The sequence below is a fragment of the Aspergillus thermomutatus genome, assembly GCF_002237265.1.
Source record: "Aspergillus thermomutatus strain HMR AF 39 chromosome Unknown NODE_239, whole genome shotgun sequence".
NCBI classification, from domain to species: Eukaryota; Fungi; Ascomycota; class Eurotiomycetes; order Eurotiales; family Aspergillaceae; genus Aspergillus; species Aspergillus thermomutatus.
In genome coordinates, this window is record NW_020798289.1 from 1 (window position 1) to 22,277 (window position 22,277).

The 22,277-nt window shown below is 50.2% G+C and overlaps 6 protein-coding genes across 6 annotated transcripts; 3 read left to right on the top strand and 3 right to left on the bottom strand.

Moving 5' to 3' along the window:
- Positions 1–915: 915 nt before the first annotated feature.
- On the bottom strand, positions 916–6,758 carry CDV56_100302 (ubiquitin-protein ligase RKR1; the record flags this gene model as incomplete). Its single annotated transcript, XM_026753921.1, has 9 exons — positions 916–1,177; positions 1,572–2,015; positions 2,073–2,372; positions 2,431–2,804; positions 2,862–3,278; positions 3,330–4,174; positions 4,229–5,957; positions 6,009–6,402; positions 6,459–6,758. Coding segments are annotated over 9 exons (5,065 nt in total), but the record flags the coding sequence as incomplete, so codon positions are not given.
- A 382-nt stretch (positions 6,759–7,140) lies between these two features.
- Positions 7,141–9,692, top strand: RAD15 (TFIIH/NER complex ATP-dependent 5'-3' DNA helicase subunit RAD3; the record flags this gene model as incomplete). The annotated part of the gene is made up of 4 exons (XM_026754912.1): positions 7,141–7,157; positions 7,228–7,684; positions 7,734–7,850; positions 7,899–9,692. The coding sequence occupies 4 exons, from the start codon at positions 7,141–7,143 to the stop codon at positions 9,690–9,692; spliced, it is 2,385 nt and encodes a 794-aa protein (XP_026611253.1).
- A 403-nt stretch (positions 9,693–10,095) lies between these two features.
- On the bottom strand, positions 10,096–15,346 carry CDV56_101721 (DNA-directed RNA polymerase I core subunit RPA190; the record flags this gene model as incomplete). Its single annotated transcript, XM_026755340.1, has 4 exons — positions 10,096–11,685; positions 11,744–14,519; positions 14,581–15,072; positions 15,162–15,346. The coding sequence occupies 4 exons, from the start codon at positions 15,344–15,346 to the stop codon at positions 10,096–10,098; spliced, it is 5,043 nt and encodes a 1,680-aa protein (XP_026611254.1).
- Positions 15,347–15,678: 332 nt separating this feature from the next.
- CDV56_102473 (U4/U6-U5 snRNP complex subunit PRP3) lies at positions 15,679–17,448 on the top strand (the record flags this gene model as incomplete). Its single annotated transcript, XM_026756092.1, has 1 exon — positions 15,679–17,448. The coding sequence occupies one exon, from the start codon at positions 15,679–15,681 to the stop codon at positions 17,446–17,448; it is 1,770 nt and encodes a 589-aa protein (XP_026611255.1).
- A 277-nt stretch (positions 17,449–17,725) lies between these two features.
- On the bottom strand, positions 17,726–19,735 carry CDV56_102736 (RNA-binding snoRNP assembly protein NAF1; the record flags this gene model as incomplete). The annotated part of the gene is made up of 1 exon (XM_026756355.1): positions 17,726–19,735. One exon carries the CDS (start codon positions 19,733–19,735, stop codon positions 17,726–17,728), a length of 2,010 nt encoding a protein of 669 aa, XP_026611256.1.
- Positions 19,736–19,991: 256 nt separating this feature from the next.
- On the top strand, positions 19,992–21,942 carry CDV56_103017 (dolichyl-P-Man:Man(6)GlcNAc(2)-PP-dolichol alpha-1,2-mannosyltransferase; the record flags this gene model as incomplete). Its single annotated transcript, XM_026756636.1, has 4 exons — positions 19,992–20,050; positions 20,109–20,781; positions 20,834–21,628; positions 21,682–21,942. The coding sequence occupies 4 exons, from the start codon at positions 19,992–19,994 to the stop codon at positions 21,940–21,942; spliced, it is 1,788 nt and encodes a 595-aa protein (XP_026611257.1).
- Positions 21,943–22,277: the final 335 nt, after the last annotated feature.

Sequence of the window (22,277 nt, forward strand, 5' to 3'; positions counted from 1 at the left end):
CCTCCATCCCCACGCCACGCAATAATGCCGCGCAAGCAACTGCCACTCCTCAACCTCATCCAGCATCTCCAACCCGGCAACCCGCTCCTTTTCCGCCTCACTCACCCACCGCTCCCAGATGAAATCAATGTCCGCCGCCGCCTGCCCGCTGTCAAACCCATGCTCCCGTAACCGTCTCCGCTGCGCCTCGAGCGACGCATACTCATGCAGCGTCTGCAGCTGGATCCCGCGCGTCGCGAGGTTGGCGACCATCGTTCGTCCGAAGGCGTCGTCGGGTCGGATGGGCTCGTAGAGAATTAAGCCCAATGGCACACTTGACGGGAAAAGGGTCTGGGTGAAGTATTTTACGACATTGGTTGCTTCGCCGGGTGAGAGGTACACGAGGCAGCATTCTGAGATGAGTAACGTGGGGAGTGTTGGGTCGACATCCGGCAGCGGACAGGGTGGTCGGTCTGTCTCCGTCGGATCGGGTGATGATGGGTTTCGCAAAGTTGTTGCTGACGCTGATGCTGAGAGTGTTCGGAGATCGAGAGGATGGAGATGGTATGTCGGCGAGTGCAACGCGTCACCCGCGTCGGAGATGGATATATCTTGGGCACTCCCAATTCCCAGTGTCCGTTGTAAGAGGGGAGCTGCACGGATGAACTTGATCTTCGCGGCGGTGTTGGCGGGGAAATCGATCTCGTGATAGATCAGATTGGGACTTGAGGCCGACGGTCGAGAGGAAAGTAACCGAAAGATGCGCGTGTCAGATCCTGCACCTAGTGAGATGATCTGCTTTTTCGTCTGTAGAGAGCCTTCCAAGAATCGCGCAACGAGTCGATCGATGGCGGTGGTGCGGACGTAGGTGCCTGTTATACAGCTTCAGGTCAGGTCTGCATGAAGGTGGAATGACTGCGTTGTAGAAGGGTTTACCTCTGTTAATTATAGGAAGCCTTCTTGTTTCTGACACGGGCGGTGTCAATGCCCTCGCAAAAGGATCCTCAAGATACCCGATTTCCACTGCGCTCAACCGGGAGACGCTGGCGTCATTGTCTGTCCCTTGTACGACACGATCTTGGGCTGCTGTTCCCCGCGACCCATGTCTTTCTTCGCCTGGTGTGCTTGTGCCGACACCTCCACGGCCTCTAAGACGCCCTCGACCTCCACCGCGCCGGAGAGTGTTCAGATTAGGTATCTGAGAAGCTGACATGTCGGAGAGATCTTAACGACGCGAAGAGGGGAAGCTCTGGGCGGTGATGATGATATCGGCGGGGTTGTTCGGTCCCCGCCACACTGGGTTAAAATCCACGACCCACTGAACGATCCACGAACGTTGTCCAGTTGACTGTTTCGTGGATTGATTTCTGGCAGAAAGTAAATTGACAAAATCAATGAGGAGTATAGAATAGAATAACTATCCGATGTTTTATTTACACCAATCATGGTTTCGATCGTCCACCTTGTCTAGATAAACGCGCAACACCGTCTATGCTATCTAATAACCCACTATCCTATACATATACAAAGTTGTTGCGGCACAGAGGGCAGGTACTTTGGTTGCTGCTCTTGAACCACCGGAAAAGACATACCGAGTGGAAGGTGTTCTTGCAAGTGGCGCATCGCTTATTCGGCGTCTGCATGTCCGTCGAGATCACCGAGTAACAGATGGCACATTCGCTCTGGCCCTTCAACGCGCCCTGCACGTTCTTGCGGAAGGCCATCAATCCGTCCACAAGATTCCCGTTGGCGAACATGATCACACCCTGAATGGTGAGCAGCCAGCTCCTCCACTTCTTCTCGTCGACCAGCACTCGGCTTCGCCCCACGACAAGGGCGGGCTGCAGTGGATATGCTGGAGGAAGGGAGATCGACAGCGCCACAGGAGGTGACTCTTCATCGACAGGGATGCTTGCGATGATCTCCGCAGTCTTGGGGGAAATCTTCACTGAAAGCGCGCGCTCTTCGTTGGGATCCTGTGTGGCCATCCATTCGTCCACCCCCTTAAGTGAGTCTTCAACAATCAAAGGTGAGATCTAAACCATTCATCAGCAACGCCATTCAAAGCAAAGTAGACCCAAAAGAAGACTTACAAATCTCTCTGTCCACGTCTCAACAGGCCCTTTTATGCGCTTCTTTGTGTCCAGCCACCAGTTCTTCGTCATGTTGCCAAGGTGCTTCAAACATAAAAAGTATAAGTGAACCAAAAGCCATTGGATCTCCTTCTCCTGAGTCTCGGACTGATCTGGCTCAAAGGAGCGAATGTCAAACTTCGAAGCATCCACCAGTTTACTGTGGGACTGCTGAAGGAAATCAAACATGAACTCTAACAACGGACCAAGGCTATTGTTGTCCTTGATGCTTGCAACATATTGCTCCTGAACCGGGAGAGACTATTGTATGAAATTAGCAGCGGCTTGATTTTGTACTCGAAAGCGTGTCAACACATACCGCGTTGACAAAGTGGTCAAATACGACTTTCCAGCTCAGCAAATATGATCTTATACTAGTCCAGATCTTGTCATCGCCGTCCGCAAGGGTGATTGATTCTATCGTGGGGGCTTCAAGTAGCAAAGACATGAGCTCGTCAGGAAGTCTGACCACAGACTTGGATAATGCCACATCAAATGAGACTTGCTCCTGCACTGATGGGATATAACGATGCAGGAGAGTAAAAGCTGCACGTTGGACAACTCGGCTGTCAGCTGTCAAGAGATGGAAGATTTTACTCGTATCTTCGAGGCTCTCGACAGGCATCACCTTGATCAAGCGGCATAGGACTTCAACAGTAACATCCCGGGGCTGATGGAAAGCGATGGTGTAGTCTTTTGAAAGTCAGTCCGTTGCATATCTTGATGTGAAGGACGCATTCAAAAGCTCACCGAATTTTGCAAGGGTTGAGGCTAAACTGTTGAAAAGGACTGTCTTGCGTTCTGACCAGGCATCTTTGACATCATCATTGCTGTCTTCATCAGCAACGATTGACCTCAGGCTTGAGAAAAGCCTGAAGGAAGCAAGGGTTAGGGGGAGAGCTTCATCCCCCCCGCTAGTTTCGCGCCAAGCCGAGCAGAGAGCTTCCATACAGTCCTCCCAATGCGATCCATAGATCTCATTCAGGCAAGGAAGGACAAAGGTCAGAGTCTGCATTATCTCGGCTCTAAGATTGAGCGGTGAATTCTCAGACTGGAGACATTGTACGAGATGCTTAACAAGGAAGACTAGACGTTGAGTCGGAATGGTTGACGCCACATTTGTTTCTCCCGCGAGAAGAAGATTAAGCAAAGACAGTTTTCGGAGGCCTTGACACGCATCAGTAGAGTAACCAAGGGATGATGCTAGTAGCAACTTACCTTCCTTCTTCTCATCTTGGGGCTTCAAGCCCGTAGAGTCTGCAACCAGTTCATTGCAGAGCCGGTTGCCCGTCGGATTTACCAAGATGGATTCTCGTAAGACGGTCACCCAGGATGCTGATCGAATGGCATTCGCAGTTCGCACTTCCCTGCAAAATTTGGTTATCTGCTCTGAGGATCTACTTTTGTTAGCGGAGTCGATGCTGTTCATCAGTCTGACAAAGGCTTCTCCAATACGATAGTCTGTCGGAGAGGTATTGTTCAAAGCTTCGAGTTTGTTCTGCCAGAAGGACAGGATCGTTGAGGCTATTGTTTCATCTCTTTCAGATGAACGACCGTCTGAGCGCGTCCACTGGTTGATCACTTTGCGCCCATCGTAGACAATCTCCAAGTATTCTTCTCGTTGATCTGAATGCATTAATCCAGTAATGCCATTGCAGTTTTCAATGCTCAAATCATCGTCAATCAGCTGTACAGCCAAGGGTATGTAGTGAAACAGTGTCTCCTGCTCATCTGTCGACAGACTGCCCGTTATATCGAATAATGAAAGAACTCGAATTGTGAAATATGCGAGTCGGAATGCGGACGAACAACGACTGGCGTCACGGGGAATAGTCCGGTACTGCTCCTTGAGTGTATCTGATACTTCACGGTTTACTAGATAGACAGTCCCGCCAATTGGGCTTGTAATAGCTGTCGATAGGCGAGGGGGAAGCTCCAGGAACGGCTGCAAGGCTGTCTCCCACGTTTGACGAGAGGGCAAGATGTCTTTAGCGATGGAGGCCCAGGTCTTCGGGTCAACGGCACGAAGTAAGTCTTCTGCTATGCTTAACAGAGATATAACCCTTGAAAGATGTTAGTTTGACCGGATGTCCTTTTCTCCGCGGCTCAGAACTTACGAAAGTGATTCCTCATTGACGTGATCGAAATTGTACTGCAAGATCTCAAAGCTCGACTTGGCGCTCGTCTCACCGACCGCAACCTCTTTAAGTTTTACTACTAGTGACTCTGCAAGACCTGCCACTTCCTCGTCAGAGGTCTCTGCCAGATACAGAAGCTTTCCAGCTAATTTTGATCCGTGAGCCCCGGCCTGAAATTCTCTCAGCGCATCCGGGACAGATTTGGCAATCTGAGAGAGCCCATACAGCGCTTCAAAAACCTTGATCGGCTCAGACAACGAATCAACAATGAACAAGGAAATCAAGTCTGTTAGTTCGCCGTGCGATGTCTGGTTCTGAAGTGCCGCGATCACAATTGGCCAGTGGAATCGACTACCTCTGCAGGCTTGGTCCAAAGCCCGTTTGATCAATGAGTCAAGAGCTGTTTTATCATGCACTTCGTTGAAATCGAGAGTCGAAAGTAGCTTCTGGACAGCATGTGTATTTGATTGCTCCGGTTCAGATTCCGCCACTCGTTCGACCACTTTCTCAAAGCTAGAGCTGAATCCCTCCCATGAACGGCAGGACAAGATGACTGATATGAGGCGATCAGCCGATGGCGAGGACAACAAATCGGGAGCATCATTCTGAACAAAGTCCGCCAATTCCCGGGATTGCCGCGCAATATCCGCAGCGTTGCGGATCATCTCTTCAACAACTGCTGCTGCTGCATATGGCTTGCCATTCCGAGAGCGCAATACTTGCAAGCAGTTGTCCAGAAGTGGCAAGTTTGTCTTGTCAAGAACGCTGGACACGGAAGCTTTCGCCTCGGTATCGGCTACACTTGCAAGCAACGAAGCCTCCAGAGCAAAGAGTCGTCCAGCTTGCGCACATACCGCATCTTGTGACGACCTGAACTCCTTTGACTGCTCTGGAGCGGATAATTTGACAGATTCGAGCTGACCATCGGCTAAATCAGTCCATAGCCGCTGCAGTTCGTTGTCATAATGGCTTTTAGCTAATGCGACAGAATACTCTGTGCAGAGAGCTTCGGCATTCTGAATCGGGAGGGACCATTGAGGCACATCCTGCTCCGCCCTCACGTGTTGGATGACTAGAGGAGATAGCCTTGTGCGCAGAAAAGTGTCCCTATCGTTCTCGGGTAGTGAACTCGCTAGCCAAATTCCTGTCTCGATGTAAGACTTCCAGCCCACAGCTTGATTTTGTCGAAGCTCTTCTCTTGAATTTAATCCATTTTGAAACGCCTCCGTCAACAAAGTCGCACTCGAAAGCCCGATCATGCCGTCAGTAGATGCCTGCGGATCAGTTTTCACCAGCACTTCTGCAGGTATAATCTGCAGTAGTTGGCGAAGATTTGACCAGAAGGAGCTTGGGCCTCCCTGAGAGCCTTTTTGGATGTATTGCAGGAGTCTCTTGGACGGAGTAGTCTTTCCGGAGTAATCTCCCGTCCACAATTGTGGTCGTGCTGATGTTACTTCCAGCAAAGATTCAGAGAGATCCGAGGCTGACCCCAATTGATTGATGGACAAGGATTTGCCAATCAGAGCTGCACTGATGATCCTCCAATCCAGCTCCTCGGGTTCTTTTGCTACTGCAGCCCTAAGCAAGACGTAGACGGACCTGCGAACAAACGGATCGTCATGAAAGCAGAGGGACCACAGCGATTTGCCATTCAGGAGATTCTCCACCGTGGTCAGATCCTTTTGGAGATCTTCGTGAGTCGAGTTTGCTGAACGAAATCAGAACGAGTGAGCAACTTTGGAAGATGATACACACACACCTATGACTCGATTCAATAGCAAGAGTGCTGTTCCCACTACGCGAGCATATTTCGCCTCCGCATCATCAGGTTTCACTGTCCTTTCATCACTGAGTGTTTGAGGAGTCTGTTGCAGAATAACATCATCTACAAAATCGAGAATTGAGCTCTGGTAGACTTTCCATACTCCGTTTCTTTTCTCCTCGGTTGTGAACACCTGCATGAACGACTCTATGGCAGCTCGATGCACTGGTCGATCATTATCGTAGAATCCTGCAAGCCATACCCCAATTACCTTAGGCAAGAAGGGGGCTATCCTCTTGCCAACGACGCAAGCAATGGATCCTTGAACTGAATGAGCCGTCTGCCTCACTCTACGAGATATGTCAATTGAGGCCCGCGGGTAAATTTTGATCTGCGAAACACAATCAACATCGAATTTCTGTCTGCAAGATAAGCTTGTAGTCATACCCAAGCATCCAAGAACCCATCGTCGAGAGTGGCACCATGGCTTGCGATCGTCGATACATAATCTTTAATCTCATCTAATGCTCTTATTCTCGTAACTTCATCCTTCTTCAGGAAGTTCTTGAAAGAAATGGCCAGTTGCGCATCCGCAATCCGCGACAGATCTGGTGGCTCGGTCACATATGTGAGAGAGGAAGGGGCTCTTCCTGAACTCGAGAAGGAACTGGCAAATCCACCAAAAGACCCATATGCGCTGGCAGCAGCACGGCTGCTTGAGGCCTGCGATTTGAACTTTTTACTCATAGCAATGTGGGGTAGCGGAGCAATAGAACAGCGCAAGGAATGAAAAAAAGAGAGTAATATAAGTAATAAATGAGTGAATGGACAAGGGTGTTCGTGGCTAGATAGTCGATGAGTCGCAATCAAGAGAGTCATCCAAGTCCAGAACAATTCTTCGCTTCATCTCCAAATCGCCCTGGCAAACGTCACTGGTCTCTTTCACTGCCATATCAAAAAGCGGCGTGATGATCGGAGTCCTGATAAGGTAGTCACGTGGGCTGGTGTCATCGATCGCCTAAAGAGGAAAGGTCAGCTCGCGGTCTCGCCGTGCTTCTGAAGGTCAAGAAAGAAGAAAGAGAGCTCGTCTTCTGAGGCAGCAGCACCGCGGTGGCGCTCTACTCTCACAATGAAATTCATGATTGAGTAAGTCTTCAGATGTGAAATCAGTCGCTAGAAGGAAGAAACTCCTCTAACAGACATTATCATCCATTAGTGATCTCCCCGTCCTGTTCCCTTATCCTCGTATATACCCCGAACAGTATGCCTACATGTGTGATCTCAAAAAGACCCTCGACGCCGGGGGTCACTGCGTTTTGGAAATGCCCTCGGGCACTGGGAAGACCGTTTCGCTATTGTCGTTGATCGTTGCATATCAGCAGCATTATCCGGAGCACAGGAAGCTCATCTACTGCTCTCGAACAATGTCCGAGATTGAAAAGGCGTTGGCTGAGTTGAAGGAGCTGATGAAGTTTCGCACCCAGCAGCTGGGATATACCGAAGATTTTCGAGCTTTAGGTCTCACCAGTCGAAAAAATCTTTGCCTGCATCCGTCGGTGAAACGAGAGAAAAGCGGCACTGTCGTGGACGCGAGGTGCAGGAGTTTGACGGCTGGTTTCGTTAAAGAAAAGAAGGAGAGAGGGGAAGACGTCGAGCTATGCGTCTATCATGAGGTATGCGGTCATGTTCTGAAATTTGTGGTAAAAAGTCCTGACTCTTTAGAACCTCGACCTCCTCGAACCGCATAACCTCGTTCCTCCCGGCGTCTTCACTTTAGATGGGCTTTTGAAATACGGAGAAGAACACAAGCAATGTCCTTATTTTTCCGCACGGCGCATGGTAATATACTGCTTAGGTCTTTGTCGGTGTATGCTAACACAAGTTTAGATGCCCTTTTGCAACGTCATTATCTATTCCTATCATTACCTCCTTGACCCTAAAATCGCGGAGAGGGTATCGCGAGAGCTTTCTAAGGACTGTATAGTGGTATTCGATGAAGCGCACAACATCGACAACGTATGTATTGAAGCGCTAAGCATCGATATCACCGAAGACTCGTTACGGAAAGCTACGCGGGGGGCGAACAACTTGGAGCGGAAAATCTCCGAAATGAAGAGCTCGGACGCAGAGAAACTACAAAACGAATACTCAAAGCTTGTCGAAGGTTTGAGAGAAGCGGAACAAGCCAGAGAAGAAGATCAGTTCATCGCGAATCCGGTCTTACCGGATGACTTGCTCAAGGAAGCTGTGCCCGGCAATATACGACGGGCGGAGCACTTTGTTGCCTTCCTCAAGCGCTTCATAGAATACCTCAAGACTCGGATGAAAGTCACCCATACTATATCCGAAACGCCACCGTCATTCTTGACGCATGTCAAAGACCTTACGTTCATCGAGCGAAAGCCTTTACGTTTCTGCGCCGAACGCCTCACTTCCCTAGTGCGAACACTAGAGCTGGTTAACATAGAGGATTATCAACCATTACAAGAAGTTGCAACGTTTGCGACTTTAGTCGCGACATACGATAAAGGGTTCCTGTTGATTCTTGAGCCATTCGAGTCGGAAGCAGCCACGGTACCCAATCCAGTGCTGCACTTCACTTGTTTAGACGCCGCTATTGCGATCAAGCCCGTCTTTGATCGGTTCAGCTCCGTCATCATCACTTCTGGAACCCTCTCACCGCTTGAGATGTATCCGAAGATGCTCGGCTTCACCACTGTACTGCAGGAGTCGTACAGTATGACGCTTGCACGCCGGTCTTTCCTGCCTATGATCGTGACGCGAGGCTCAGACCAGGCCCAGATTTCGTCTTCATTCCAGATCCGAAATGATCCTGGTGTCGTGCGCAACTATGGAAACATTGTCTTGGAATTCTCACGCATCACACCTGATGGTATTGTTGTCTTCTTTCCATCTTATCTATACATGGAGTCGATCATCAGCATGTGGCAAGGAATGGGTATCCTAGACTCAATATGGAACTATAAATTGATTCTCGTTGAGACCCCTGATGCGCAAGAATCATCGCTGGCCTTGGAGACCTACCGAACAGCATGCTGCAATGGGCGTGGTGCCATCTTGTTTTGTGTCGCTCGAGGAAAGGTCTCCGAAGGTATCGATTTCGACCACCATTACGGACGTGCGGTATTATGTATTGGAGTTCCCTTCCAGTATACAGAATCTCGAATCTTGAAAGCCCGCCTCGAGTTCCTGCGCGAGAATTATCGTATCCGGGAGAATGATTTCTTATCATTCGACGCCATGAGACACGCAGCGCAGTGCCTGGGTCGTGTCTTGCGTGGCAAGGATGACTACGGAATCATGGTTCTAGCTGATCGTCGATTCCAGAAAAAGAGGAACCAATTACCCAAGTGGATCAGTCAGGCCATGCTGGAAAGTGAAACAAACCTCAGTACGGATATGGCTGTGGCTACTGCGAAGAACTTCTTGCGTACAATGGCCCAGCCATTCAAGGCCAAGGATCAAGAAGGAATTTCTACATGGAGCTTGGCCGACCTAGAACGGTATCGCGAAAAGCAGATGCTGGAGGAAGAAAGAGTGCGCAGAGAAGCGCTCGCGAATGGACATGTCACGAACGGTACTCACAACGGTGGGGTTGTCGTTGCAGACGAATTTGATGACGATATAGACGAAGACCTCATGATGTTGGATGCACAATAAAATGGTTTGGGCGCATACATCATTTCCTTCCACCAAAAGCAACTCTATGACTTTTGAAGCGGATTTTTGCATATTCGGGATATTGGATTATGATACCACGGTAGTTTTCGGTGTATAACCTTTTTCCAGTACATTAGGTCCTCCTACTAGAATTGGAACGGAGCGTCATTGACTTGATCCTTTCAAGAGCTTAATGTAGTATAATTGATTGATCTATTCATCTGCTCACAGTGTAAATGCTATCCGAAAACGAACAAGACTTTTTTCTTGGATTCCGCTGAGACAAACTCCGAATCATAGGACACATCAAACATACAAAAGACATGGATAATACACAAGGAAATACGCAAGCATATACAGTAATTGAAAATCATATAGTATGACATGCACCGAAAGCGCCCAATCATGCGACAGGAGCAAGCACGTCGAAGGCGCCCGTGCCGACCATGCCAGCCCGACCCGCCACGATTCTGCTGCTAGGGCTCTTGAGGTTATCGAAGTCCCTCTCGATCACAGCATCCTTCAGGAAACCGACGGTAGTCTCGAAGCTCATCTTGGCCAGAGGCGACGAGCTATCCTTGACGAGACCGTTACGGTTGAAGGCGCGGAAACCACCAGACTGGGTCATCACATCACCGATCAAATTCAGATGGCGGTTGTCGACTGAGATACTGTGACCCTGGAAAACATCGGACATTTCTCGAACGATGGACGCTCGCGCGGCCTCGACACCGTACAGCATGAGCATGTGATGGATTGAGTTGGTGTAGAGGGAGTGAGGCTTGATGATATCCTGGTAATCGCGCATGGCGAGCAGATTGACGCCCTCGGTGATGACATGTGCGGGCTCGCCCTTGAGTGGGTCCGCCTCGACATACGTACAGTTGCCGAGGCCAGGGATAGACTGGATGACGGCGCTGCGAGCGGCCTCTTCGACCAGAGGCAGGAGGAGGAGCTTGGGAGTGGAGATGTCATACTGCAGCTGGACGACGCATGATGTGCCCTTGCTGGGGTTGAACTTGAACTGTGTGACTTCGCCATATTTGCCCTTGATATCCTCCTCGCGCAATTTGGTGTCTTTCGTCTCATCGTCTGATTCGTCGTCGGAGGCGTCCTCCATTTCGACATCAGAATTCTGGTGACGGCCCTCACCACTTTCATCCTCGTCTTCGTCATCTTCAGCATCCTGCTGTCTGACCATGTCTATTTCTTCCTGCTCGGGACCTTCATACGAGACCTGGTTCGACCGGTTCTGACCGCTCCTCGCCCGCTTGGCGTCGTCTTCATCGTCCTCATCATCGTCTTGTGCGGGTTCGACCTCACGGTCGGGTCCCCGCGGCCCTTCCTCGATGACACCCACGGAAACACCAATCTCAGGCTGGGCGGTCGAGAAGCTCTTCAGAGACTTCTCGTCATTACGTCTCTTGAGCTCGGCTCTGGTGAGCTTAACAAGCTTTGGAATGAACTTGTTCTGCAGAGTGTTTTGGACATCCTTGGTGGTGATCGCATACTCTTTCGTGTACTCCTCTACTGGGAAGAAGGCAATCTCGACGTCGTAAACCTTGGAGCGTGAACCGGCTGAAGCAATTCTCTCCTTGATTCGAACCTTGTCGATCACCTCGGCAATACTAAGCTTGCTGATGGCCTTTGCAAATCTCTCAGAATGTTCCTTTGACAATTCTTCGTTCAAGATCAGCGTCATCGTAGGCGTCATGATGTGAGCGCTTGCAGTCATGACAATTTCACGCAGACGAGGAATACCCAGCGTCACGTTCTTTGCGGAGTGACCAGCCAAGTGGAAGGTGTTCAGGGTCATCTGGGTTGACGGCTCTCCAATAGACTGACTAGCAACGATACCGACCGCTTCGCCAGGGTCGACAACAGACTTGAGATACTTCATGTTCATCAAAGTATTGAATGCCTTCTTACTGATGATACCGTCGATACTCTTTTTCTTGTCTCGAAGAAGTTTGTCAGGATTGGTGTCCTCGTACTGTAGCTTCTATTAGTCTCGAATATGCGGAACGAAAATGGTAGCAAATGTCCCATACCTTCTTGAGCGCCTGCGAGAATGCCTCGGACGTACTACCCAGGTTACCTCCAGGGTGATAAACAGACAGCACCGGGTCCATAGCGTCGACCTTTCCTGTCTTGCGGACCTTCTTCATGGCGTCCTTGTGCCAGTTTGTCACTTCGTCCTTCTCGAGGTTATGGAAGTCGCTTGTAAGGTTGACAGACTGCATGATAGAGACATAGTTCGAAGTCAGGAAATCGAAGTCCTTCAGGTGCACTTGTTTTGTGATATCAAGTCCATCCTCTCCGTACAAGAATTGAACGATGGAACCGTCTGAAGACTCGCGGACAGATGTATCGTACTCGGCTCTCAGACCTTCCATACCCTTGATCAAACAACGCTGCAGATATCCAGATCTAGAAGTTTTGACGGCAGTATCGATAAGACCTTCTCGACCCGCCATAGCATGGAAGTAGTACTCCTGAGGCTTGATACCAGTCAAGAAACGACCACAGACATAACCACCAGCCATAGGGTGGGTATCAAAGGCCCTGAAGGATGGCAAGGTCTTGCCACTGATCATAACAGGCACACGTCGACCTTCCAAAACCTGTTGTCCCAGGTTGCAAGAAATCAGGTTCGCGTTGACACTTGAACCCTTAGCTCCAGAAATCGTCATAGACTGCATCTGATTCCACGGGAACGGCTTGGCCAAGCCTTTTGGAAGACAAGCCTGAGTGATCTCGGTAGAGAGCTTGGCCGTCCGAGCGTTCGAGACACTATCCAAACCACTTTGCTTATCATCGTCCCGGAGGACGTCTTCCAATCTTCGGCGCAGTTCGGCATCTTGATCAGGGACTGTGGTTTGATCGAGAGTCACATACTTAAGCGCAACCTCCCGTCCAATGCTGGCAGCTTGGCTAATCTTCTCTTTACGGACACGATCACCTTCCTTGGTCAACCGAAGATCATCGATACCGCAAGTGAATGCACGCATGTTCAGATATCTTGTCAAGAGTCGTCCGAGAATACTGATCAGCCGTCCCGCAATGGTGTGGCCATAGATCTCATGGATGGCATCAATAAGACCGCCAGCAGTAGGGCCGATTTGCTTCTTATCGAGAATACCACACAGCATCTCGCCGTCTTTGAAGATTACAGTGCCTTCCTCGTTGCCTTCGCCCCATCGGTCTCCAGGAGTGGAAGACTTGCTCTTCAGGTTGAGACCTGCTCTTCCCGGAGGCATGATGTTCTTGAGAATTGTTGTAATCACTTGCTTTCCAGTCCAAAGACGCTTTGGTTTCAACAGAGTAGGCTCCACAAGCTGAATCCGTTCTGTGATGGTATGAGAGTTCTCAGGTCTGAGACAGCTGTAGAGCAGCTCATGATAATCCTCCTCATCAAAAAATGCGTCTCGACATGTGAACCACGTTCCCATCGAGATGTGATCTTGGATCAAACCTCTCAAAGGCTTACCAGATGTCGCCACAAGATACTGGTGGTCGGCGTCAGCAAGCATCATAGCTTCAGCTCGAGCAAGTTCGTTCTGAGGGAAATGCATATTCATTTCGTCACCATCGAAGTCGGCGTTGTAGGTGTTACAATTAGCGTAGTGCATCCGAATAACTCTCTCATTCGCCAGCACACGAGCCTTATGACCCATGATGGACGGCTTGTGAAGCGTAGGCTGCCGGTTCATGAGGACGACATCACCAGTGGTAAGGTGACGGTAGACCTTCTTGTTACGTGCTCCCTTCATCCGCCAATTCGACGGTGCCAGCAACTGATTGGCCAAAGCTGTTCGCTCGTCAAGACTCTTGAATTTGAGGTTGGTCACTTGGCCCAATTCATTTTCAATCGCAGTAGCGCCCGGATATTTGTCTGGACCATTGATGACAGCTTGCTTCATTTCCCAGAAGTTGTGATTCGTCACAGGCTCTGGATAAGTGAGCTTTTTCGCGAAGACCAGTGGAACACCAATCTCGTTCGTTTCAATATTGGGATCGGGAGAAATGACACTTCGAGCAGCAAAATTGACACGTTTGCCCATCATGTTCTTTCTGAACAAACCCTCCTTCTTTTCCAAGATCTGCTTGATACCGTTGGCGGCCTGGCCTGCTGCCGGGCCCGATGCGCCTCTGTCCTTGTCAATCAACCCGTTAACAGTATCTTGGAGCTGTACGATAGCATGAAGGAGATCGCGATAATCACGCATTCGAGTGACTGAATCGGCACCAGCATTCTGTCTTTCCTTGCTGATTTGATTGATGATGTCACAGTTCTTCAGAATGTGGGTGAACGGGGTATTTTGCTGTGCTTCCATGATCTCACCGGGCCCTTGAGGGGCAGCAGGTCTATATTTATTTGGTGGCACCAGGATGTTTTTGATGAAGAACATGTCCGCACTGACTTGGGCTTCCTTTTTGGGAAGAGGCCGAGAGTTGTATATAAGGCTCAAAATCTCTTTCTCCTTCTCGAAGAGCAGTATCATCGCAGCATGCACTTCTGGCGAAGGCATATATTGTCCAGCATCGCCAGCTGCTGACTTCTTACTTTCGGCTTGTGCAACGACAGCATTACCACGAGCAACTTCTTCCTCAGCGCCATGTGTTTCAGAAACTGTACTAGCCGTATCAGAAATGCCATTGGCCATCGACTCTTTTGCCTTCGTGTTCAACTTCTTTGCCTGCTGGAGAAGAATGAGGGAGTTCGGCGCTTGAAATCCGGCCTGTACCATAGCTAGTCTGGACTTCTCGGGCAGAGGCTTTCGGAAAATCTTCGAGAAACGGTCTCTCCGGTAATTAGGTGAGATTCTTTCGCACCTCGTCAGCAAACAATAAATAGCAGGGAAAGGGTGATAACGCCATAACATACCCGCTGCAGCTGCTGCATTTTTTGATGCTGACGAGATCCTTGAAGAACTGCTTGACCAAAGTCCGTCTCTGCTCCGCAGCCATGGGATTCTTCGCACCAGACATGATACCCTTCAGTCTGCCGGCCACATGTGCCTCCCGAATCACTTTCTTGACGTATGCGTTCCTGCGAGCGACGAGGTCATCGTCGTCTTCTTCCTCGCTGCCGGAATCGTCGGCGTCCTTTTCAGACTTTTTCTTGTTTCCTTGACCAGTCCCCATCGCCTCTATGGCCTCAACTTCGTCGACTAGTCCGTATTGTAGGAGTCGTAGCTTGCACACATAGGCATTGATTTGGACCCGGGGCATCTGAAAACGATGGCAGTAGACACATTGCGCTCTAAGTAGTCGGTATAACTGGTCGAAGAAGGTGACATTGTAAACGCGAACAGGAAGCTCAATATGTCCAGGATGTCCAGTACAAGACCACGAATTCTGACGGCAGGTCGTGCAGCTAAATGCGGTCAGCGCAAAAAGTCCAAAGTAGCGATAGCCAGCGATAGGTCTGTTAGAAGGGAAGAATAGCATAAGTGTTGGACTTACACATGATCTCCCCAAGCACCCAGAGCCGGATCGTATAAACCACCGGGGACAGGATTATTAAAAGAATCCAAAGTCGGGGTATTGTGAATTCGCTTTACGGAAATGGACTTGACATCTTCATCCGAATAAACTCCGAATTCAATACCCGAAATTGACGAGGCCACAGGACGTGCAAAGGTCGCCATGATTATCTGCAGCTCCTTGAGCGACAGAAATCGCTGGCAGTGCGATTTTCTTTGGCTGCTGGCCTGGAAAAATAAATGGCGGAATCGTTTGGCCTTGATGCTGCAAAAAAGTTGACCCCCAAGAACTTTTTTCTGCCGAGCGCTACCGCCAAGCGGTCCACTCATGCTCTCCCCGTGATTTACGATTGATTTGTTCCGCATCATAATTATCCACTGTCCATCGATTCCACCTCCTCTGTCCTAGCTACATCCAAGGGGTTGTGACGTTCGTCTTGTCACCTCTCATATATCAGTCCTCTGTCATTAGTGGGTGAGTGGAACGTGGTTGAGTCATGGCGGACGTGTCAGGCAACATGCTGAAGCGGCCTCATCCCGAGGATGAAGACAATAACGCACAGAAAAGAACTCGTTCCAACAATGGGTCGCCGTTACCAACTCAAGGAGGCCCTGCCTCCGGAAAGGTGGACATCGAGAAGATGGTGGCGGAAGCGAGAGCGAAGGCAGAAGCCGTGCGCGCCAGACTTCAGGCCGCCAGAGGCGGAGCTCCAGCGCTCACACCAGCAGCTCCAAGCCCGAGTCCTACACCTCCTCCCGCTACCTCAGCAATGTCGAAGCTAGAACAAATGAAAGCGAGAGTTGCAGCAGCTACCGGACGTGCCAACGCGGCTGCTCAGCAACGGACTCCTGTTCCACCTCCACCGCCTCCCCCTTTCGACGACGACGATGGTTCGTCAAGGGCCCGCGGCGGCCTGGATGTTGGCCTTCATCCTGCGCTTCTCTCAGATACTACAGATTTTCGAAGTGGCAAAGGGCGGCTGTCAGCTCAGTCCAAGTTTGGGACAAGCCATCGGACTGAGTCTCCACTGCCTGGCACGAAGGATCGAGCAGGACTCGATTTGTCAGGGCCTTCGCTCGAAGAGATCAAGAACAACCCCTACTTTGATCCAAGCCTCGGTCCTAAAGCTACTGTCGCCAAGCCCAGACAATCACGGCAACTGATATTCAATCAGAAGGGCAAATACATACAGCAGGCGGCAGCTCTACGTCGGCAAGCCCAATTAGAGGCTATGAAAAAACGCATCGCAGAAAGAGCACGACAGGCTGGTATTGATGAGGATTTGGATGTCGAGAAAGCATTCCTTGTACCTGCGCCTCCGGCCATCGAATGGTGGGACGAGGGTTTGGTGAATGGCAACGATTACTCTGCTATCGATGACGAACGCAACCTCAAGATCGACACCCCCGATTCTATCGTCACTGTCTACGTCCAGCATCCGGTCCTTCTCGAACCTCCTCAGGAGAAGCATATGCCCGGACAAAAGCCGATGTATCTTACACCGAAGGAACAGGCAAAGATTCGCCGTCAGCGACGAATGGCCGATCTCAAAGAGCAACAAGCGAAGATCCGATTGGGTCTCGAACCAGCTCCTCCGCCAAAGGTCAAGAAATCGAATCTCATGCGGGTTCTGGGTGAACAGGCTGTCAAAGACCCTACGGCAGTCGAGGCGCGTGTGACCCGAGAGATTGCAGAGCGTCGCGAAAAGCACGAGGCTGCCAATGAGGCTCGGAAATTGACAAAGGAGGAAAGGCGAGAGAAGATTGCCCAACAACAGGAGAAAGATGCTGAACAGGGTATCCATGTCTCTGTATACCGAATTGACAGTCTTGCAAATGGGCGCCATCGTTTCAAAGTTAGCAAGAATGCTGAACAGAACGCGCTCACTGGAGTCTGTATCATGCATCCTCGGTTCAATCTGGTCATTGTGGAGGGAGGTGCCCACTCTATCAAAAATTACAGGAAATTAATGTTGAATCGGATTGACTGGACAGAAAACGCGGCGCCAAACGGTGTGCGAGAAGGCAATCGCGAAGCTTCTGTCTCGTGGCTGTCAGCAGAAGACGAGAAAACTGGTGGATTGAAGGATCTCAGCTCCAACACATGCAACCTTCTATGGGAAGGCCAAGCCAAAGCTCGTTCATTCAGGAAATGGTTGGGTGCTCGTGTTTGTGAGTCAGACTCGCAAGCGAAAGACGTTTTGGCTCGAGCAAAGATGGAGAATTTTTGGGTCCTGGCAAGAAGCGCGAAGCCCAAGGAATTGTAGATCACCGAAGGTATCGATTCTAGTCTTCTTGCGAAGAGACCTCATGACAGAGATGTAATCTATTGGAAGCATTGTAATCTAGAAGTAAAGCAATATCATCATGAGCCACAACCATCCATAGCAACCATCCTGTACATTCGACAAAACACCAAAAGAACACACAATGTGATAAGGTAACTTTTAAATCCCATCCGATGCAAGATTCATTACGCAAACCCCGATACCGTCCATAGCCGAAGAAGAATAACTGTCTGAGGATCCAAATGGTATCAAATTATTATGAGCGCGGCGGCCCTTGATTCGCGTTGCTCAGATGCCGCAAAAGATCCAATTGAGCCTTGACCTGATCGAAATTCATTGTCGGATTCTGCACCTGAGGCTGCCCAGACGTTTGTTGTGGTTGCTGCGGCTGCGGCTGCTGCTGCTGCATTGCAGCTAAAAATAGAGGGTTGATGGCAGGGAAATTTTGGTAGAAGTTCGGCTGCTGATAAGCTTGTTGGAAGGGCATTTGGAAGTTGAATTGTGTCGGTAAGTTGCCTTGAGGAAATGCTAGCTGAGGCTGCTGAGCAAAAGGTTGAAATTGCTGAGGCATACCATAGATGTTTTGCTGAGCCGGAGGATAGCCCGGTTGCTGGTTATAGTCGGAGGGTTGAGCCTGGGCTTCGAACGGTCTCTGTTGCTGAGAGTAAGGCGGACGGTCGTGGTATGAGCTATGCTCACGAGTATCTCTTGAGCCTCCTGCTCCACGGCCACAGTTGCCTCGTCCACGATCAGAGCCTCTACCCCGACCCCTACCACCACGGAAAGCAGGATTCCTCGAAGATCCCTCGCCCTCGACAGGCGCCTCTTGTTGGCCCATCATTTCATGCAGATTCTTCGGGCGAGCAAGTGGAGTGTAGCCGTCTTCGGCTGCCGGGGTATCGTCGTAGTTGAGCTCAGTCTGGCTAAGTTTCGAAGGACCAGGTGGGCCTTTCCTGCCCCTAGACGGCCCACCGTTTTCATTCCTGGCTTCCTTGCGCTCCTGTCTCTTCTGCTTCAATCTCCGCTTGTACTCGGCCTCTGCTTCGTCATCTGAGAATTCTATCTCATCCTCACCAATTTCTTCGTCATGGAAGTTCGAGGCATCGCTTCCCTTCAATCCTTTCAGAGGCTGAGTGAAGACGAATGTCGAATGAGCCTCAACATAGTACACATTCTTTCCCTTGGAAAGACCACGCTCCTCGATAGCGGCAGCGCTGGGGAATCGAACCGCATACAAAGGATTCTCGACCCGTCCCAAAGTCTCTGATACCACACCAGCGACTGTTCGATCTTCAAAGCAGAGCAGAGAACCTGACTCGAGCACTTGGTATTCTCCGGAAACGTTGGCTGCGATAAGAACGGTGTTTTCAACGATGGTTTCCACATGACCCAGAAGCACAATCTTCATATCAGGCGTGATAGTCATTTCGGGGATTGGAGGGGCTTCCTCCGGTAGTTCGTTTGCGGTCCTGAGGTTGCCGCCTGATCTACCTTTTCCTTCTCCCTCATCATCAGAGCCATTCTCTGCCATCATCAGAATCCGCGCCGTTTCCTCAGCGGAGAGGATCGGATAGTCTTCGTCGTCGTCGTCATCGCTATCATCGGAAGAATCGGTGGTAGAATCGTCAGACGATGATTCATATGGTGAAGAATCAATCTCCCATTCGGGATGCTCCTCTTCCTCTTCTGCAGCTTCTTGATCTTGCGAAACACTTGTGGCTGCACCATTGGTATTAACATCATTGCTAAGAGTTTCCTCTGCGGGCCGATTTTCAGCATTCTCCTGCTCAGGCTGTTCCTTGCGTGGTTCTACATCCATCGGCTGGGCGTCTTCAGAAGCTGGCGCAGTGTGTACCTGGTTTGTTGTCTCCGTCGCATGCTGTGTATCCGTCTCCGTTACTTCTTTTCCAGTAGTCAAACCGCGAGCCATTTCGTAATGCATGCTCTGTGTTGGAGCAGATTCCTCCTTCGCGGGTTGCAGGTGAAGATTGTCATTGATGAGACTCAATCCTGGTATTAAAGCAGCAGGTTTAGACGATATTGCCGGCGCGCTAGTCATATCCATATCCGTAGTATCTTTAATCTCGCTGCTATTGTTCACTGGCGTTCCTGCCGTCCAGGGAGTGTTGTAGAAATCACTGCCATCGTCCACGGGTGTCGATGCGACGGGTGGCGTATCGTTCATGCAGGGTCGTTTCGCTGAAGGGCCTTCATCCACGACCTCTGAAGCTCCTGGAACATGCTCGGACGGCTTCTGTTCAGTCATTGTAAGCCTCAGGCCACTGGGGGAAAAAAATCCTAAGTGATGATAGAACAAAGTTGTTTGTGAAGAAACTGATTGCTCTTCACGGGAACACTTTTTTTTAGATCTGCCAAAAGTGCCGCTGCGGCCACCGAACAAGCTTCGTTATCGTTATCGTGTCCGTTCTTGTGATTTGTCCAGGCACAACCACAGTATCAAACTCCATCAAAGCATCCAGGGTTAATAGTTCTTCGAGTCTCTGTTCTCCAGAACAATCAGCATGGCTCCGGCCAGAAAGGAGACGCAGTCAGTAAATGGCTCTCAAAGGAAGAAGCGACGGTATCTCAATCTGAATAACATCTCCCACGTTCCGGCTAACAATCTGTGCCCCTCGCAGCTCCCGACCAGTTCCTTTCTATCTCCCTTTGAACGTTACACTATATGTGTTCCTTATTTCCAATTTTGTCGCAGCTGCACTCGCTCCGATTCAAGACTGCGATGAAGTCTTCAATTTCTGGGAGCCTGCGCACTACCTGGGCCACGGGTACGGGCTGCAAACGTGGGAGTATTCTCCCACCTATTCAATTCGGAGCTGGCTCTACGTCTCTGCCCATGCTGTGGTTGGCAAAATAGTATCTCTTTTCTCGAGTAATAAGACAGCCGAGTTCTATGCTATACGCTTCGTTCTGGCAGCAGTCTGCGCCGCATGCGAGACGAGACTATACTCGGCAATCTGTCGGACATTGAACCCCAGGATCGGCCTCCTCTTTCTGATCATTGTTGCTTTCAGTCCGGGCATGTTCCATGCGTCTGCATCATTCTTACCGTCTAGTTTTACCATGTATACGTCTATGCTAGGTCTTACATCCTTTCTGGATTGGAGGGGAGGCCAGAAGACGGCGCAGGGTATCATGTGGTTCGGTCTCGGAGCAATCGTTGGCTGGCCTTTTGCCGGAGCTCTGATCATTCCTCTTCTCCTTGAGGAGGTCGCCATCAGCTTCATTGCTGGCTCTCTTGGAAGTTTGTTTGTGGGTATATTCAAGGGCATTACGAAATGTCTCGCTATCCTGGTGCGCTTCTTCCGGCTATTCGACCATCCGCGGTTCTCGCTAACTGATATAGGCTGCTGAAATTGCAGTTGACTACGCGTTTTTCCAGAAATTCGCCGTTGTGCCGTGGAACATTGTTGCTTATAACATTTTCGGAGGCGAAGGCAGGGGGCCTGATATCTTCGGTACAGAGCCGTGGACGTTCTACATCAGAAATCTGCTTTTGAACTTCAATATTTGGTTTGTATTGGCCGTGTCAGCCGCGCCCATACTTGTCCTCCAGGCTACATTCCGTTCTCAAACCACCAATGTCCAAACTCTCTTACGGACCGTGACTCTGGTGACACCATTTTATATGTGGTTAGCCATCTTCACTGTTCAGCCTCACAAAGAGGAGAGGTTCATGTACCCCGCCTACCCTTTCCTTGCACTCAATGCAGCCATCTCTTTTCACATGATCCTCTCTTACGTCGGGTCAAGTAACCCCAAAGAGATCATTGGACGATTGTCACCGAAGCTCAAACTGACCATGGTGATGTCTGTGCTTCTTATGGCTATCAATGCCGGGCTGCTACGGACTCTTGGTATGATCACGGCGTACAATGCGCCCCTGAAGGTGATGGAGCCGCTGCAACATTTGGAGATGGCACAATCCGGTAGCTTTGCGTGCTTCGGCAAAGAGTGGTATAGGTTCCCATCATCATACTTTCTTCCAAACGGAATGCGTGCGAAATTTATCAGAAGCGAATTTCGAGGGTTGCTTCCTGGAGAATTTCCGGATGCCCCCAGCTATTCGGGTCTCATCCAAGGCACCTCGCAGATCCCTGCCGGCATGAACGATCGGAACGAGGAAGACCTTGGTAAATACGTAAGTAATCCTCGTCACATCTTAATTCTTCTTCCCAAGCTGACATGGACTAGGTCGATATCTCTCAATGCTCGTATCTGGTGGACTCGTACTTCCCGGGGCGAGCTGCCACGGAACTTGAGCCTGACTATGTGCACGACGAATCAGAATGGGAGGCGATAACCTGCAAGGACTTCCTCGACACGTCCCAATCAAGCTCTCTCGGTCGATTGATTTGGGTTCCTGATTTCCCTATGTTGCCGGCTCGTTTCCGCAGAAGCTGGGGACAATACTGTCTTCTCCAGCGGCGGAACGCCAAATCAGAGTCAAAGTAGACTTGGCGTGATATCATTGTCACCACCATCTCTCTTAGTGTATATATTTCTCGAGCCGTTAGCCAAGTTCGTGCACCACATGCGATCTCGCAGGCGAGACACCGCGTGGTCAAGAGAATTACAGGCGGCACTACAACCTTACCTGATTTGGATAAGAAATCCCTTGCGTCACGCCAACACTGAAGGCAAAATAGAGATAAGATACCTCTCCGCACGGATGACGCCCAGACAAGCTTACAACCTTACGGACAAGCTTCTTGTTTGGCCAGTCGATGGTCGCATCGGATTAACGCAAATGGAAATCATCCATGTACTGTCAACCAAGGCGCCTCCTC